At 36.9% G+C, this 18,219-nt stretch overlaps 1 protein-coding gene and 1 long non-coding RNA gene across 2 annotated transcripts; both read left to right on the top strand.

The window, feature by feature from the left end:
- Positions 1–184: 184 nt before the first annotated feature.
- MZT1 (mitotic spindle organizing protein 1) lies at positions 185–13,483 on the top strand. The gene is made up of 3 exons (XM_039886837.1): positions 185–343; positions 8,339–8,484; positions 11,670–13,483. The coding sequence occupies exons 1-3, from the start codon at positions 265–267 to the stop codon at positions 11,691–11,693; spliced, it is 249 nt and encodes an 82-aa protein (XP_039742771.1). The 5' UTR covers positions 185–264; the 3' UTR covers positions 11,694–13,483.
- Positions 350–3,631, top strand: LOC120621501 (uncharacterized). The gene is made up of 2 exons (XR_005658173.1): positions 350–1,093; positions 1,739–3,631. It is a non-coding gene; the product is annotated as an uncharacterized LOC120621501 (long non-coding RNA).
- Positions 13,484–18,219: the final 4,736 nt, after the last annotated feature.

The following is an 18,219-nucleotide window of genomic DNA, read 5'->3' as shown; positions in this document are numbered from 1 at the left end:
TGGCCAATCGCGTCGAACCGCTGTCCGCGAACCAGCCAATCGCATCAGGGCGGCGTGGTAAATTCGAATGGCAACTCCACGCTTCACATTCCGCGCTGAGTAACGAAGCTCCAAATTCAAATCAACGCAGCCTTACGCTGGCGACGAGCGCGAGGGCGGAGCCCGCCCGGCGTGTGCTGGGGACGCGCGGTCTGATTGCCCAAGAGAAAGGAAGGCGCTTCAGTTCCGGGTCAGGACCTTCTCCCGCCTACCTTGGCCACCGCCATGGCGAGCAATAGCGGCTCGGGGGCCGGGGCGGCCGCTGCGGCGGCGAATCTGAATGCGGTGAGGGAGACCATGGACGGTGAGTGCCCGTTTCGACACTTTTAGCTTGCTTACGTTTTCCAGAAGTAAGGACCCCAGGCGGCGGTGAACCCAGGAGGACTTTGGGTCCAATTCCTGCAGCGTATGGCATCTCTGGAGAGCCTTCCAAGGGACTCGCCAGGGTCGCAGGGCTGATGGCCCCATCCTTGGAGAGTTGTTTCTTCGCTTCTGCGTAGTTTGTCGCGTGCCCAGCGTTCCGACCCCCACGTCAGCCGGGCGCGTACCTGGTCCGTCCCGCCCGAGACCCCGCGCGCCGCCCACCTCGGCGCTCATCCCGCGCCCCGTCCCGGCGCTGGGTCCTCGCGTCCTTCCCTCCGGTGCCAACCTTGTGGGCCGCGCCCACCCCCTCATCCCCAGCGCGGTCGTCTGGTGCGGGTCGCCCATTAGTCTTAGTCCCGAGCGGGGCTCAGACTGTCCAGTCCTCAAGACTCTAAGCCCCGTGCGGACAGTGGCCGTATGTTTGGTCATTGCTACTTTTTTGTGCTTGGCACTCTAGTAGGCGCTTTTTAAAATATCCTGTTAATGAACAAGTCTCCCCTTCATCAGAATTGCCCCAGTTTTGACTTCGAGGAGGTGACGCCGGTGTCCGGAAAATTGGTATATTTATTTGTTTTCGCGCCCCGAGGCACGCAGATTAAAGCCTACACACGTAGTAGAAGATGAAACACACGTCTTGGGGTTACTTTACCCTCTATCCTCTGATGCCGGCTCTGCCTTTAGACCTCTGGTGGTGAGCTTGGAAACTACGTAAATGTTTGTCTTGGAACCTGTCTCCCGCCCCCGCCTTGTAAAATAAGTTTATCTCTTAGGGTTATAACGTGAATATTTCAATAAGATAGCTAGGTAAAGGCATAGCATAGCGAAGGTGATGTATTATTTGGAGGTAATATAAGATGTTGTCCCACTTGCATGCTCCTTTTTTTGGTCTCTATTTTATTCACACCCAACCTGTATGTGAATGATGGACGTAAAACTGGTTTCTGCATTTTCAGGGGAGACCCACATCAGCCTTTATCTCTCGGATAACATAACTCCGTGTAATTCTTACTAAGCTTTCATGCCGCATTTCTTTCTCCTTCACAGTAGTCTCCACCTCCAATACATCTCCTTAATGGGACTTCTGATAAGATTTCTGGCTTTTTATGCACTAGCTGTTGCTTAGAAGAATTAACTTATTAGAGCCATTGCATCTCGTTTTTTATTTACCAAGTATCTGCCTGTTTTTCAAAAAACAGAATTTTGTTCTTAACACCATATTTAGCCTATTTTCCCATCCTTCTTGATGTGTTACAGCTCATTAGTTTTATTTTTAAGTGGATTTGTGTACACAAACTATGTATGTAACATTATTGTCTTATATTTCTTTGCTTGGAAGCCAGTGTATTTTTTGAACAGGATGAAGACTATGAGGACTCCCTTCTAGTCAATTTTCTTACGTTAGCTGTGCTTAGGTTCCTTAATTATATGGCCATAGGATCTCATTTGAATAGAATACTCGCATTTTATCTGCGGTGGAACTGCGATGTAGAAATGAGAGCTGATAGTTTGTATTGGTTGCATCAAGATTTTTATTGGGAGAACTTTGTGTAAAATGAAGATTATAATGAGTATAAGAACATGAAAAAGTGAAGAAAGACCAGATTTAAAAAAAAAATAGAGGAGAGAAGGTAAGTATTAGAGACACTGCTGTACACACAGTTTGTCCACAAACCCGAAGGTGAAAAGAAAGACCACAGGTTGACAATAAATGTGACAAGATATTGTCTTGTCCGTTAGAACTCTGAACTTATATAAAATCCCTGTTATTGTGCCATAATTGGGTCCAAGACAAATCATTCACATAAAACGTGAAGTCGAATTATTGTATAGTCAGCAAAAACATTGAAATATTTTCCATGCTGCCTGTAATGGTTGAGGCACAAAAGAAAACATAGTGACACTTGCATTGTAAATAATTGACCATACACCAAACTGAAAAAGTTCTAAATGCAGTTGTTTTATAATCCCACCTTCCTCCACCCACATTTCCAGAAGTAAAACTTTAGCTTGCCCCAGGCGCTGGGCTGACTTACTCAAACATCCTTGTTATTTGAAATTCTGATAATTTGGGTTTCACTTTTATTTAAATCTGTCCATGAGAGCCAACCCTAAGTATTCGAAATTTTTTGAGTTTTGCTACCCTCCTTCAAGATGTAGTATTTCTCCACATCTTTTTACTGCCTCCCTTCCATCAGTATTAGTCACCTAGCAGTGATTTAATCTTTCAATAGATATTAGTGATTTGTATGGATTGTAGAACTCAGCTATATATTTGTAATTTTATTGTGAAACGAAAGGATCTTTATAACGATACTTCAGGTGAGAAGAAGCAGTGGACTTTGTTATTTATCTGCACAGGTCACTCTGAAGGGAACTTGATTGATCCTAGTTCTGATTTAGTATAAGGTCTATTGCATAAGATCATCTGCTTTCACTCTTAGATCATAAACACTCAGAAATGTCTTTCAACTACTTTCCTACAGTGTACTCAGTTGCCTCTTTTGTTTTTCAGTATTTTGAAATTTTAGATACTTTATCAATAGCTTCATACTTTAATTATTTTCTTATATTCTGGAATTTGCCTTATGTTCTAATTTTTTTACTGCTAGTAGTTTCGCTTTTGACAACAAGAATAAAAATGTACCTTTTCTTACTAGAGGCTTCAGTATAATACTATGTTATTATCAGGTAGTTAGAAAAAGGAGTTCAGAGAGTCTTCAGTGTATAAGGCAATGTCATCAAAGCAAACGTATAGTCCATACTACTATCAATCTAGTCGCTCTTGTGAAAAAGAAACCTGGGAGGCAGTTTCGCTTTCTCTCACCACTCCTACCTCCTATTCTTCACTAAACCCTTTCAATTCTTCACTGATCTCTGTCAGATTTGACCACTTGTGTTAATCTCTCCTGTTCACATTTACACCAGTCTTTCACTGAAATTGCAGTAACTTAGGTATACTTTTCCTGCACATGTATTCTATCCCTTTCCAAGGTCCACTCCCTATTATGCAGCAAACGTCTTTTAAAAATGAAAATCTGATCTTGTCACACTCCCATTTTATAGCTTCCAGTCCTTTTCTTGTTTAGAAAAAAAATGTGTGGCTCGCGGCCAGCGATAATTTAACATAATGCCTAGGAATGCTACGTTTTCTAGGATTACACATTTTCAGCAATCAAGAATTACTATATTTTGTAAATGGAAATACCACTACTAAAAGCAGAATGTTATAGCAGCATAAGGCAGCCACATTATTCCCCAAAGTTTGGATCTCCTTGGATTGGAAAAACTGGACTGTGGCAGATTTCCTAGTAATCACTGGCTCTTCTTTGCAAATTAGATGTAATATTGATAAGTACTTTTCACATAATGAGGTTTGAATGTTCTGAGTAATTTTAGTCCGGATATTTGCAAATATAATTTCTATCTGTATGGAAAAGTAGGTTTCATATGGAGGAATAAAGGGGCTGGGCTGACTTACTCAAATATCATTGTTATTTGAAATTCTGGTAATGTGGGTTTCACTTTTATTTAAATCTATCTGTGAGAGCCAACCCAGAAGTATTCAAAACTTTTTGAGTCTGAGCCTCCTTTAGGATGTAGTATTTCTCCTCATCTTCTTTCTTCCTCCCTTCTTTCAGTATTTTTTTTTTTGTGGTTTGTGTCCTTAGATTTCAGAACTAAATATTAATGTTTGTTTAACCAAAGCATACCAATATTCAGAATATGTGGCCTCTTAATGAAAGGGTACAAAGGCTGTCAAGTTTTTAATAGTGCTCATAGCTGCCAACTGGATTTCACCTGGGCTAGCCTTTATATTTGATTTATTTTTAAAATCAGGAATCAAAATAGTAAAAAAGAAAAGGAAGGACAGGAAAGGGAGACTCAGAGGGGCTCAGAGATCAGGAAACTGCTGAGGGCAATTGAGCTGTGCTGCCAAATGAGCCCAGAGGGCCATCTTTTGTCAATTCAAATTTAGCATCTTTTCATTGCTGAGATTGGGAAGGGGAAGTGTTCCCTTTCTTGCTTGCACACACTCTGATTTTAAATCTCAGGTGATTTTTTTCCCCCATGTTTATATAGCACTAACTTACCATGCATACTGAAACTTCAAGTTAGTCTTCCATGACCCCAGGGCATACTCATACGTTCTTGCTCTGTATGCCAAGAATACAAAGCCCTGGCTGCTCTTTCCTCCTGTTGTTTCTCAGGGTTGTGTTTACAGTGAGTAGCCCAGGTAAAGAGCAGGACTGAAAAAGTAGGAATTTCGCAAGCTCAGTGTTATTCAGCTGTGAATATGGTCAATCAGTATATTACCTCACCAAGTCAAAAAGAAAAAAAAAACCTGGTTGTTTGAGTGATTGATGAAAAAATATTATATCAACATTTTTTTTTTCTGATTTTAAAATCTTAGCAAAGAAAACCACATTTTTTTTAACATGTTAAAAGATAATGATATAAAAACAACATCCTTAATGTTAAATGCATTCTAAATAAAATGGGAAATACTTTCACTGCTTTTTAAAAAAAACGTTGACATGAAAGGTTTAGAAAATAGCTCAGGATAAGAACATAAAATGGTCACAAAAACAGTTATTTGTATCCCACTAGAAAACACAAGAGTCAACTGAAAAACTTAGACGCTTCAGTAGAATTTGTTAGAGTGGCTGACTACAAAGTAAAAGTAATAATCTAGAATATTAGGACTAATCACTTAGAATATGTAAGAGTGAGGTAGAATCTGTTCATGAAAGCAACCAAAACTAAAAGAAATTGACAGTCCACTATCAAAATTAATAATTGAGCACTGGCTGAAACTTTCTGCTTCAAGCATATAAAAATGACAAGAAATAATGTCAAAATTATTTAATTATTAAAATATACAATTATGAGCATAACCATGTTTAAAAAACAGGAAGAGGAAGTCTCCATTGATTAGAGAGAGGAAGTTCCCCCAAAGAAAGGAGCAGATGGGAATCACAGCATGGGATTGGGAATGAAACCTGACAAAGCATGCTGCCCTGCCTCAGTGAAGCTGAGGGCTGGAAGTGTGCCACCTGTCATGGCTAGGGATTGAGCAACACCATCCATGTGTCTTGTGTGTCTGAAGCCAAGATGCCTCCACAAACCCCGATCATGAGAGTGGAGGCCAGTGTGATACTGCCTATCCAAGAATGCATTACCAATCCTGGACATGCAAGAAAAAACTGGAATATGAGCTTTCAGTCAAAAATCACAAAGCACCTAAAGTAGGTAAAAAGCAAATAAACAACTAACTTGAAAAAAGAAAAGAAAGTAAAAGTAATAGCCAAATCTATTATTGAGCACTACCATATGCCAAACACCATTCTAACTGTATGCTTTAATCCTCACAACAATCATATAAGTGCTACGATGATCCCCATTTTACAGAATGACGAAATAAAGGCACAGAGGTTACCTTGCCTACAAAGTAGTAACTGAGTGGAATTTCAACCCAGGTAGTCTGGCCGTGGAGAACACATTCTTAACAACTTTGTTTTTTGCTGTTTTCTTATACTTGAAGAAACAAATTTCAAAAATGGCTTAAAAGAATAAAGCCTCAAAAAGAGAAAAGCAGAAAGCCACAAAATAGAAGTGGTTATAAATAATCATTTAACTATGAAACAAGAACACGAGATTATGGTGGGAAATTAGAAATCTTAAATAAATAGAGTTATTGAAATCAACTGAAGAGCAAAGTATTAGCATGTCGGAGTATCATGCCCCAACTTACTGCCTTCATAGAGTTTCCAGACCAAAAGGCAGTGGGGAGAGGGAAGGAATCCAGGGGAGGACCACCCAGTGGACGTCCTGAATAAAGCAGATGGATCTTAAGAGTCCAGGGAGACCACAGCAGGTGGAGCTTGTAGGACAGGGTACCTGAGAGGAAAGCTGCACCCAGAGAAAATTCTGGAGGTCTGCAGAAGGGTCTCCCTTAAGTATTCAGCAGAGCCTTGACTAGCATTTGTATGTCAGAGAAGTACTCAAAAAAGCTGGTTCAAGAACCATCTTAAAAGTATTAGAGGGAGCAGTACACCATGTTCACACAGGATTGAGAATAGTGCCTGTATCTACTAGCCAGAATGTAAAACTTCATAATTCCCAAGACATTGGGTAGAATACTGAGGAGGGTCATACCTCAGTGATGGGGAATAACCCTACACTTAAAATAGGGTTCTGGTAGTCCTGACTAGGAAATCTTAAGAGACCCCAAAGCATCAAACTGATTCCAGATAACCACTTAATTACAAAGCTCAAGAATATGTATAGAAATAGAAAAGCATCCAGCACCAACAAGGTAAAATTCACAGTCTGGCATCCAATAAAAAATTATTAGGTAGCCAAAGCAGGAAATGATGACCCATCATGAGAAAAATTCAGTCAGTTGAAACAGACCCAAAATTGCCACAGGTGTTAGGATTAGCTGACAGAGACATTAGGACTGTATTCCATGTGTTCTAAAGTAAAGGTATGGAAGACATATATTTTATAAGATATAAATTTCTAGAGATGAAAATTAATATCAGATATGAAAAATTGGGAAAGTCCCATCTCATGAACACCATGAATACTATAAAAGCTTTTGGGAGGATTTAGACTTAAATTAATAGATGACTTAACATTGTTAACTCGTCTGTCCATCCCAAAATAATGTGTAGTTTTCATGTAATTTAGATCAGAATCCAAATGGAATTTGTTTTTGGAATTGATCAATATTTTAAAGTTCATGGAGAGAATGAAAGGGCTTATGGTACTAAAAGATAAAGGCATCTTTAATCCACTACATGGAATATAAATTTAGTAATTAAAATTGTATCTCTGACACAAGATAGACATGCAACAAATTCATGGTCATATGGGAATCTACTATGTGAGAAAGGTGGCATCTGAATTGAGTGCCAAAGGATAGATCATTCAATAAATAGTAATGAACAACTAACTTATTTCTGGAAGGAAAAGTTAGAGATTCTATTTTCTACCCAACTCCAAGGGGTTAAATGTTTATTTAAATATTTTTGGAGGGGAAAAAGTAAACTTTACAGTATTGGAAGAGAATACTGGTGAATAATTATATAATCTTTCTATCGGGAATAACTTTCTAAGCATAATGCCAAAGGAAAATGGTACAGGAAACAGGTAACATGTTGACCATAACTTAAAAAAATTCTAAACATACTCTGAGAAAAAGCCACCATACAACAAAGTTTAATACAGCCAGTGTATTTATATCCTGTGATTCTATGCTAGTGCTGCTTATGTGAAACAGATACTTTTATAAACTGTAATAAAATGAAGTACTATGAAAATGAAGTTACAAAATAATAAGCTTTCATTTTAATTCTTAGATTCAACAAACAGGATTTCGCTATCAAATTGTAAAAGTTTTTAAATATTTTTAAAGCTGTAAACATGTATATTACTGACTGAACAGTTCTACTTCTAGAAATTCATCCTGATAAAATAAAAGTAAGGTAGTATGTACAGGTGCTTATCACAGTATTATTAATAGGGGAAACATAAGATCCACCTAACTCTTAAACCAGAGCGATTAACATATGTTTCCATAAAATGGGATGTTATATGACTGACTAAATTACATTGTAAAAGAATACTAAAAAGTGGGGAGATGTTGAGAATGATCCTGATTATGCTGCATAAATTATAGATAGATGTTAAATGAGTGGGAGAATAAAAACAGATGCAAAAAACAGTGATGCGGAGGGAGAGTGCAAGTTTATTTTGAAGTTTCTAGAGCTAAGTAAAGGCAAGACAAGACAGTACTACATGCCTGTTTCCAAAGGTAAGGATGCTGTGCTAGTTCTTTGGTATTTGCACTATTATGTGAAGTAAAAACAAAAGTATTCTGTGCACATTTTAAATGTAAGATTTTCTTTTTAAATTTTTCTCTTTTTTTCAGTTCTGCTCGAGATTTCAAGGATTTTGAATACTGGCTTAGATATGGAGACTCTGTCTATTTGTGTGCGGCTTTGTGAACAAGGAATTAACCCAGAAGCTTTATCGTCAGTTATTAAGGAACTTCGCAAGGCCACTGAAGCACTAAAGGTTAGTTCATTCTAAATAAAAATCTTTTTGTTTAACAAATGATTAATGGCAAGTTATGTTAAAGATCCTAAATGTGATTAAAGTAGCTTTTATCACCATCAGAAGACATTCTGAAGACCAGGAGCTTAGTAGCATGTTCAGATCACAAAAATTGCTACTATCATGGACCATGTTATTTTTACCCAGAAGTCTCCAACTTTGTTAGGATTTTCCTTGTGTTGTAGGTAAAATTGTGTCTGCCCCAAATAAGATACACTCAAGTCTGGTACCTGTGAATATCACTTTATTTGGAATAGTGTAGGTGTAATCTGTAGGTATAATCAAATTAAGATGAGGTCATAATGGATTAATGACTGCTGTCCTTATAAGACAAGGGAAATTTAGACAGATACACAGTGTATCATGTGAAGATGGATACAGGTGAGAGTCCATGTGATGACAGTTGCAGAGATTGGAGTGATGGCAAAGAAGGCCAAGGATTGTTGGCAGCCGCCAGAAGCTAGGAAGAAGCAAGGAAGGATCTTCTGCTAGAGCCTTCGGAGAATAGGTGGCCCTATTGACACCTTGATTTTGGACTTCTGCCCCCAGAACTATAAGAGAATAAAATTCTGTCATTTTAAGGTATTCCAGGTTGTTCTATTTTGTTATGGCAGCCTTAGAAATAAACAGATTTACTGCTGGGAAGTGGATTGTTGCTGTAAGAAATACCTACGAATATGGACGTGGCTTTGGAATTAGGCAGTAATAGAGATTGGAAGGTTTTAATGCACTTGATAGGAAAAGCCTAGATTGTCTTGAAGAGATTATGGTAGACATTAAAGGAGATTCTGGTGAGGACTCAGAAAGGGAGAGAAGAGCTGTAGAGAAGGCTTCAGTCTTCTTGGAGGATACATGTATTAGGAACAGGATCTTGCTAGAAATATGAATGTTAAAGGTCCTTCTGGTGAAGTTTCAGGCAGAAATGAGGAACGTGTTATTGGACACTGGAGGAAAAGCTATGCTTGCTATAACGTGACAGAACACTTGGCTAAATTATGTTACACTGTTTGAAAGAAAAATAAAACTTGTAAGCACTAAACTTGGATATTTAGCTGAAGAAATTTCCGAAGTGTGGAAAGTGCAGCCTGATTTCTCCTTGCCACTTACAGTAAAATGTAAGAATGAGAAATTGAGGAAGGAACTGGTAAGCAAAAAGGAACAAGCACTTGGCTTTGGAAAATTCGCAGTCTATCCAGATAGCACACTCTGGAGAGAAGACCAAGAGTGGTTGCAGAGCCTTTTGGTGAGATCAGGTGTGTGACTCATAGATACAGTCAACCGTCTCAGCACAAAACACTGCAGCTTGGGCTGAAAGGGACCTGTATGGTACAGAATGAAGGGTGTCATGTCAGACTTCTGGGATTCCACAAGCAGGAAAGTAAGAACTACCTGGCTGTGAACATGAATTTAATCCTTCAAGAAAAGGGAAGAATTGGGAACATTTAATGTCTTGCTCACTAGCATATGTCTTTAGTTTGGCACAAACTTATAAAAATAATAATAAAAAGAAATAAGTAAATAGAAGGGAAGAGAGACTCAGTGGCTCAGATACCAGGAAACTGCTGAGGGCAATTGAGCTGTGCTGCCAAATGAGCCCAGAGAACCATCTTTTGTCAGATTCAAATTTAGCATCTTTTAATTGCCAAGATTGGAAAGGGAAAGTTCCCTTTCTTGCTTGCACACAAACTCACCATGAATTCTGAAACTAAGTTAGTCCCGCTTAAGGACAGAGTGGCTTCTCTCTATCCTGTTTTCTTTGTGGAAATAGAACTGTATAAAAGATTTAGCTTACCCATCTCTAATAAATTCCGGTAATTTGGATTGTTGGTTTTGTGCTTTTTAAAACTTTTTGATTATTAAATATAACACAAAAATGTGAACAGAACATTTACAGAGCAAAATTTAGCATAAAGAGAATATCCATACATCTCTCATTGCCAGCACCCGAGAGAGACGTCCCCATCACTGACTTCTCCTTTCTGCTTTCCCCACCAGTAACTACTGTCCTGATTTTTATGGTAGATACTTTCTTACCTTTTAACAGTTTTACTAAGCGTGGACCTATAACACTGCAGTTTAATTGTAAAATTTTCAAACTTGATATAAGTGGAATCTTATAATACAATCTTTTTTACTGGGTTGTTTCATTTAACATGTTTGTGAGGTTCATTTATGTTGTGTGAGACTGTGTAACACATTCCTTTTCACAGCAATAATTATGTTTCATTATACAAATTATGCTATAACTTATTTATCCTTTCTACTGTGAATGGATATGCACAGATTACTTCCAGGTAGAGATTTTTGTATTGTAATGCAGTTTGAGTGCTATAAAGAAACCAGAGGCATATAACCTATCTGAAAAGAATGTACAAGAGAGACTGACAGAAGTATTTTGGCATAGCCTTTCCGTAGACAAAATAAATCCCAAGGTATTAGGGTAGGAGAGTCAGAACTACCTAAATAACATATCTTTCTCAGTTTTTGGCATACTGGTTATCTCACATCCAGTGGACCATAGTCTCATATGAAGGCAAAATCAATAAAGTTGAACAAAAATGAGAAAGTGTTGCCCATTCGAATGGAAGTCATACACAAAGCCTCTTAAAACACATTTCTACCATAGTCTAAAACCAGTATACCAATATCTCATTAAAACTAGGTGGGGAGGAGGGCCTGAAAATTTTCCAACAAAGAAGAAATGTTAATTAAAGTATAATGGTGGCATAGGTGGGGCAGGATTAGCCATGTGCTCATTATTCTTCTCTTGCCCTTTTTTCTCCAGCTTATACATAACAGGAAAGTCTTTCCATCTTAATCTCCTTATCACACTATAATGAAACTTGCAGAAACAGACTAGTAAAGACTATGTGGATAAGATCTGTTATAGGTTAATTTTTCAAGTAGCAGTATATTTTTACATTAACTATTTAAGATTAAATAGCGGTTTTCTACTGTTAGACTAGCAATCAGTTCAAAAGGTGGTTTTAATGGACTACGAAAGTGAAAACCATTGCATTATCTTGATAAAAGTGATTTGGTACATGTTTAAGACAGGTGGTTTGTTAATGACAGTGCAGTATTTATTTACATGGTACCTCGTTTTCTATGGTTTTTTTATAATGAATCTTACTTTCTTGTTCAAGGCTGCTGAAAATATGACAAGCTGACTTTCTGGAAAATCCTGATGAGACGTCAAGCTCTGCAAGAAGTTTTGAAAATCACATTGTAGTCAAGAATGTACAAAGAAATTACTGCATGCAGCAATGTAAAAACATTGTCCTTTTTAAAAGAATTATACAACCATAGCTTTATGAATCAATGAAAAGTTGCTTACAGAAAGCACCATCCAGATGTGTTTACGTCACATCTTTTTTAAACAGCTCTAATACTTTGGCATTGCAGTGTTCATATTTATGTATTCCTTATTTATAGCTGTGATAGCTTTAATGTCGTAGGCAGTCTGTCAGATGTGCACATCTGCTGTACCTGATTAAAGTATAGAGGAACCCATCAGTGGTAATGTAGTAGTTATGACTTGTTTACATTTCCATTATAAACTTTAATTTTGAATTATTTATGCACAATAACTGGATTTATTTTGTATTGGGCTAAAAGTTGACAGAATTTGTGAATTTTGATTTAGGTTCATTATGTATATTAGAATCTTGTTTTTTATGAGCACAAAAAACATTTGTAATTTGCTCTATAAGAAAGAATATTTAGCTTTTTAAACATAAAATTTGGCAGTTAAGAGTGTGAACCAGATCAGTTTTGTATTGTTAGAAAAATAGAACTTTTAAGTACTTAGATTTTAAAAGGAATAACAGTACTTAGCTTAATATTATTTATCATTTGAATCATTTAAATTTAATGAGAATATTAATTGAGAATGTTTTTCTAGGTCTTATACTCAGAAAATGACAGCATAAAAAATAATATATAATGAAACATTTCAACATGCAAAATTGTTTTTTTATTACATAAAAATAATTTGAGTGCTTACCTAATATATACTGAGGGGTTATCTAATAGCTAAATAGATAACTAATGGTTATCTAATTATTAAACAGGAGATGTCGTTCAACAAATGCTACTATTTTCTGAAGGAATAAAGATTTCCAGTTATTAAACAAAAACTAAATAATCTTATATTCTGTAATGTCTTTCCAAGATCATTTTTATGTGCCATTACTTTTACCCTGAAAGTTTTAAGCACTCAAAGTTTGATTCAAAGTAAATTTTAGAAATTTAGGATGATATTAATTTGTTTCTGTAACAGAATCTCAATGGAATATTTTTCCCAAGACTAATACAAATTTAATCTGGTTTTATTTTTGTTTTAAACTTTGTTAGCTTCCATTTACTCTTCAGTGGCATTTTTTTGTTCTTCAGACAAAGTCAGATGATTTTAATGAGGCTAGTAATACTTAAATGGCAACCTTCTGTACTGTTTAAAACATCTAGTCTTTTGACCATTTTGACTTTTCAGATGCATTCATCTTTACCAAGTGCACTGGAAATTGTATTATCAGGAGAACTATTTGGAGACAGTAAGAACTTATAATGATAAGTCATTTGATAACACATACTACAAATACTGCATGTTACATATAAAATCATAAAGAGAACACTTTTGTTAAGCTCCAAAATTTATATATACTTTTAAGCTATAAGAGGTAATAGTTTTATTTATGACTTTGTAGATTAAGTTATTTATGTATGAAACAAAGCAGGAAAATATATTTAGAAGGAAGTATGTTTACACAGGACTTCTTTCATATGTTACGTTTCTTAAATGTAAACATATATTTTTAATGCATACTTAAGTAATATTTAAGGAAACCAAACAAAGTAATGATACAATCTCAGTGTAATGCATGTTGTCATTGACAAAAATAAAATCATTTTGGTGATTATTGGTATACTTTTGATTTAATAAATATTTCTGTGACTTCAACTTGTGTTTCTGTAGGTGTTCTATAAATATTTAGATGCTTATTAGTTATGTGTGATTGAAGACTATTTAAAAGTAGACTGTATAATTAGACTTGAGATGTAAAGGGATGGCTTTTCCCCTGGTAGTGAAAGGAGGTAGCTACATTACCATTGCCCCAGGCTTGAAAACAAAGTTGAGATATCAAAGATGTGTGAGGTTATGTTTTTTTATACTTCAAAAAAGAACTTCTTTACATAGATATGAAATTTACTTACATATTTCAGACATATTTAAAATTTTCTAATACCTGAATCAAGTATCAAGCAATAGAGTGTTAGAAGCAAATGCATTGTACAGGTACAGAGAGGGAATATGCAAAAGAATATTCTGGCTGAAATAGGAAGTTATATTTAAGGGAGAGTAGGAGAGGGCTGGAAAGACAGATTGAAGTCAGATTATGAACATCCCGAACAAGTTTGACCTTTATTCCATGGGCATCAGAGAAAGGAAGAGATGTGATCAAGCTCTGTTACGGGAATTGTTTTACAAGTGAAGTTAAGTGCAGGGTGGGTTGGAGCAGGGAGAGACTAGTTAAGCTGTGACAGTAATCCGGGTCTGAATCTTCAAATCAGGGTAGATTCAAGAGACATTACAAAAGAAAAACATGGGATTTAATGGCAGGTTATGGGGAAAATAGAGGAAACTTAAGGTAGCTGAGGTTTTTTTTTGTTTGTTTTAAAACAAGTTATTTCTAGAATTTTCCATTTATTATGTTTGGACTATGGTTGGCCATGGGTAACTGAAACCACAGAAAATGAAACTGCCACAGTCAACCAGCTGAAAATGATAAGGTGACTGAATTTTTAAACTGGGTAACAAAGAATGATTATTAGTAAATGGAAATTAATCTAGAAGGGAATCTAATTTTCCTGAAGACATGAGTTTTATTTTAGGAATAATGTGTTGAACATATATATTAAACATCACCCTTGCCAACCCTCCTAATTCATTACTCAACTTCTATTTTTTTCCTATAGCATTTATCATTCTCTAATATAATTTACTTATTTATTATGTTTATTGACATTATCTCCATCTACATGAAAAGGCTCCACAGGGGAAAGGTTTTTTCTGATTCATTGATGTGTCTTAATAAGCATCTTAAACAGTGCCTTGCACATAATAAGTGTTCAGTCAATACATGTTAGTTGATTGCATGGGTAGACCTAGTATTCAAAAGACAATATCCACTGCCATGCAATTGAAAAATAATAACTAACATATTGAGAACTTGCTAAATGCAAGACACTTTTCGGTGCTTTATATTGCTTACAGATATAGGAGGATAGATAGCATCATCCCATTGCAGATAAACAGGCACAGAGTGGTAAAGAAGTAGCTTAATCAGAAAAGTGGTCCAGCCAGGATTTGAACCCAGGTAAACTGACAGAGTCCAGGCATCATAGTACTTCTCACCTATATACGTTACCATCTCGTGGAGGGAAGAAGCAAAATGGGAAAAAGAACTGAAAAATTGGGAATCATGCCCAAAGATAGTAGTTGAAACTCGAGTAGATTCTGAGAATATAACAAAAGACTTAATGATAGATGCTTTTCTTTCCCAGGGTTGCCCATTCTTTTCCTAACCAGCATGCTATTGGCTGATGTTGATGGACTGGTAAATTTTTGTGGGATCTCTGCAGATCTATGTTATTGTTTGTTTTATATTGGGCTCATATATACAAGGTTGAAGTATTTAAAGTGTTATAAAAAAGATAGTACATATGACAGCCCTAAATTGCAGCCTCAGGAAGTTTATTTGTTAACAAATGACACTTGTTAACGGAATTTCTAGTTTCCTTAGTTCTAATCCCTGTCAGTCAAAAGATGTCTGATGCGCCCCTAGGAAGAATAAGAACAAGAGTGGAAATGGACCAGCTTGTGGGGAGGTCATTGGATGTTCTAAAAGTAAATAATCGTGTGTCAGCAATTTGGAAAACTTGTATGTCAAGGATACTTCACGTCTCTCTAGGCCTCTGTTCCTTCAATGCATCAATTTCTTCAATTGCATTGTGAGGTTTAGCCTAGCCTCTGATTTATGCCCCCAAAGCCAAGATTGCCTATGGCATCTTCATGATCTTTACCACATGTATATGATACTAAACTATTATTTATAGACCTTTTTTCTTTAAATAGGCTCACTTTTTAAAAATCCAAATAAATTTATTTTCGAAATAAAAATTTACATGCTACAAAAATGGCACTACTAAAATGGAAACCCAGCATCATTTGCCATAAAAATAATTACTAAACAGACTTTTTATCTTATTTAGGTATCGTCTTTGAAATCTGTGATTTTAAGACCTGCTCTTTGATGGAAAAGAAGATGAGTAAGTGTTAGAGACATAACAGAATTGAATTATCGAAAGGATTGAAAGAGCATTGAAAAGAAGAACTTTTTGCCATTTATTGCCTTTTAAATGAAATGTCCTGGGGACCATCTCCTTTGGCACCCATCTTACATTTTGGAAAACCACTATCCTAGATAATCTCCAAGATTCCTTTTGGCTCTAATATTCTTATGGCTTAGTGGAAAGCTCAGGCTTTAGGATCAGGCTTGATTTGTGTGTCCTCCAAATCTGTTATCTGTAGGATGAGGATGATATATATAGCTACAATGTTATGAAAATTAAAGGGACATATGTAAAATCTATACAATACCACCTGGCATATAGTAGGAGCTTCATAAATGTTAATCTTCACTTTATACTTTTCATTAATTGGACTTACCTAACAACTTCAGGAGCAACCCAAGGATTCTGAATAGACAGATTTGAAATGCACTTTTTTCTCACCAATGGAATCAGACTTCATGTTTTCATAAATTCTTATATACTCTTTTGGAAACAGGCAAAATGTATTTAAATATAAGCACATACTATGTTTGTATAGGGAGAAAGATCAAGACATCCAATAGAACCAAAAGATTAATATGTAACTAAATTTTAGTATGAAGACTTGCATAACTAATTAGTGAAAGGAGCCCATGAGGATGAGAATGTGTTGGGAGAAGTAAGGATGATGAATAATTTTTAAATCTTTCTTTTCAACATAAAAAGAGCTCATTGTTCTTAGTTGCTTTGATAAACTCAGTGGGGATATGAGTGATCTTTGTTCCTGCTGAACACTGAGAGCCGTCATGTAGAAGGAGCAACCAGCGGGCTAAGGGAAAGCTGCTTTGGAAGTCTGCGGACAGAAAATCGTGGGGGTGGAGGGGAAGCCGAGGGCGGGGAGCTTGGCAAGGTTTAATTTTGGCCCTAGATAAACATATCTGCTTCCACTTGTCTACCTAATAGAAATGGGAGGACTTGATCAATCAGGGCCAAGTTCAGAAAGAAAGACAAAAGCATTTTGTGTGGGACAAAGACAAAGTGCTTAGATTTCACAAAAACGGCACTATATACTGAGCTGTCTTTACGTTGAAATGCTACTGCACAAGGAATTGGGGGGCCCAGCAGTCTCAGGAAAAACTGGTGTCGTTGGTCTGACCTTTCAAGGCAGCAGCCATAAGCATGACTTCGATAGGAAGAGAATTGTCGTGATGGATTATTATGACTCCCGCACTGTCACTTTCATCAGTTCGGAAAGGTTTTAGACTCTATGTGGGATTTAGCAGTAAATCTGGTTAACAAGGGAGCCCTTAGGGAAAACAACATGTGGAAAAGAGAGGATGCTTTTTCACCTGGGATTTCTCCAGTCTTGTCTTCTCTCACTTTCAACATTTTGTGTGGAACTTTCTTGTTTCTCTCACAAGCTCAGGTCAGAACAAAGGAATTTATACTAAGATTTCACTAATAATGCATCTCTCCTCCCTGGGGGAAAGCCAAGTCCTAGAAGTACGACTTGACTTAAGGGATGCAGCGGGCTAGGCAGCACAGGACAGGGGGTGCGGGGGGGAGCGGGACGAGATTGGCTGCTGGAGAGTTTTTAAGGTCTTTGCAATGGTTTGACTGCTGGCCCAACATTTTCCTAAGCTCTCCAATATAAGACCAGCTCTTAGCATTGGCTAAAGCCCATCTCACAATCCATGAGTAATAAAAACTAAAGATGGAGCACTGCTCCTGTTGGATCAGCTTGTGTACCCATGTCCTCAGATTCTCGTTTCAAATATAATTCACTTCTCCTGGTTAGCCCCCATCACTCAGTTGTCAAACAGCATGTGCCATTTTTCACAATCTAACCCAGCAGGTAGGGTCTAGACAAATAAGTGAAATCCAATCTGCGCTGCACTGGGGGGAAGTGGGAACAAAGTACTATTACTATAGTACTTCCAGGAAAACCAAGAAGGAGATGCCTTTTCATACACTATTCTAATGCATCAAAAAGGCTTAATACAGTAGTTAAATTATCAAGCATCCCCTCCCTCAAAGTAAGGATGGTCCTTATACCTCTTTTCTCCCTCAAAAAAATATTTTATTACTATTTAATAGTATTTGAGGTCTAGATAAGGTCTATAATATTACAAATAATTGTGTACTGTCTCCACAGATAGACATTTTAACAACTTCCTTCTATTTAAGGTCTAATTTAGGATTGTTCAATGAATCAATAATCATCTTAAAAGTGAATACCTTATTCACAGTAGTTCCCAGATTCTCACACTTATCTCCATCCATATAGGTTAATGTTGACAGCAACTTGTGAAAAATCACTCCCCTGTCTCTGGAGCAGGGGGCATCTCACCCGTAAGGAAATAC

Source organism: Pteropus medius, unplaced genomic scaffold (assembly GCF_902729225.1).
Source record: "Pteropus medius unplaced genomic scaffold, Ma_sr-lr_union100, whole genome shotgun sequence".
NCBI lineage: Eukaryota > Metazoa > Chordata > Mammalia > Chiroptera > Pteropodidae > Pteropus > Pteropus medius.
This window is presented reverse-complemented; position numbering and strand designations above follow the sequence as displayed.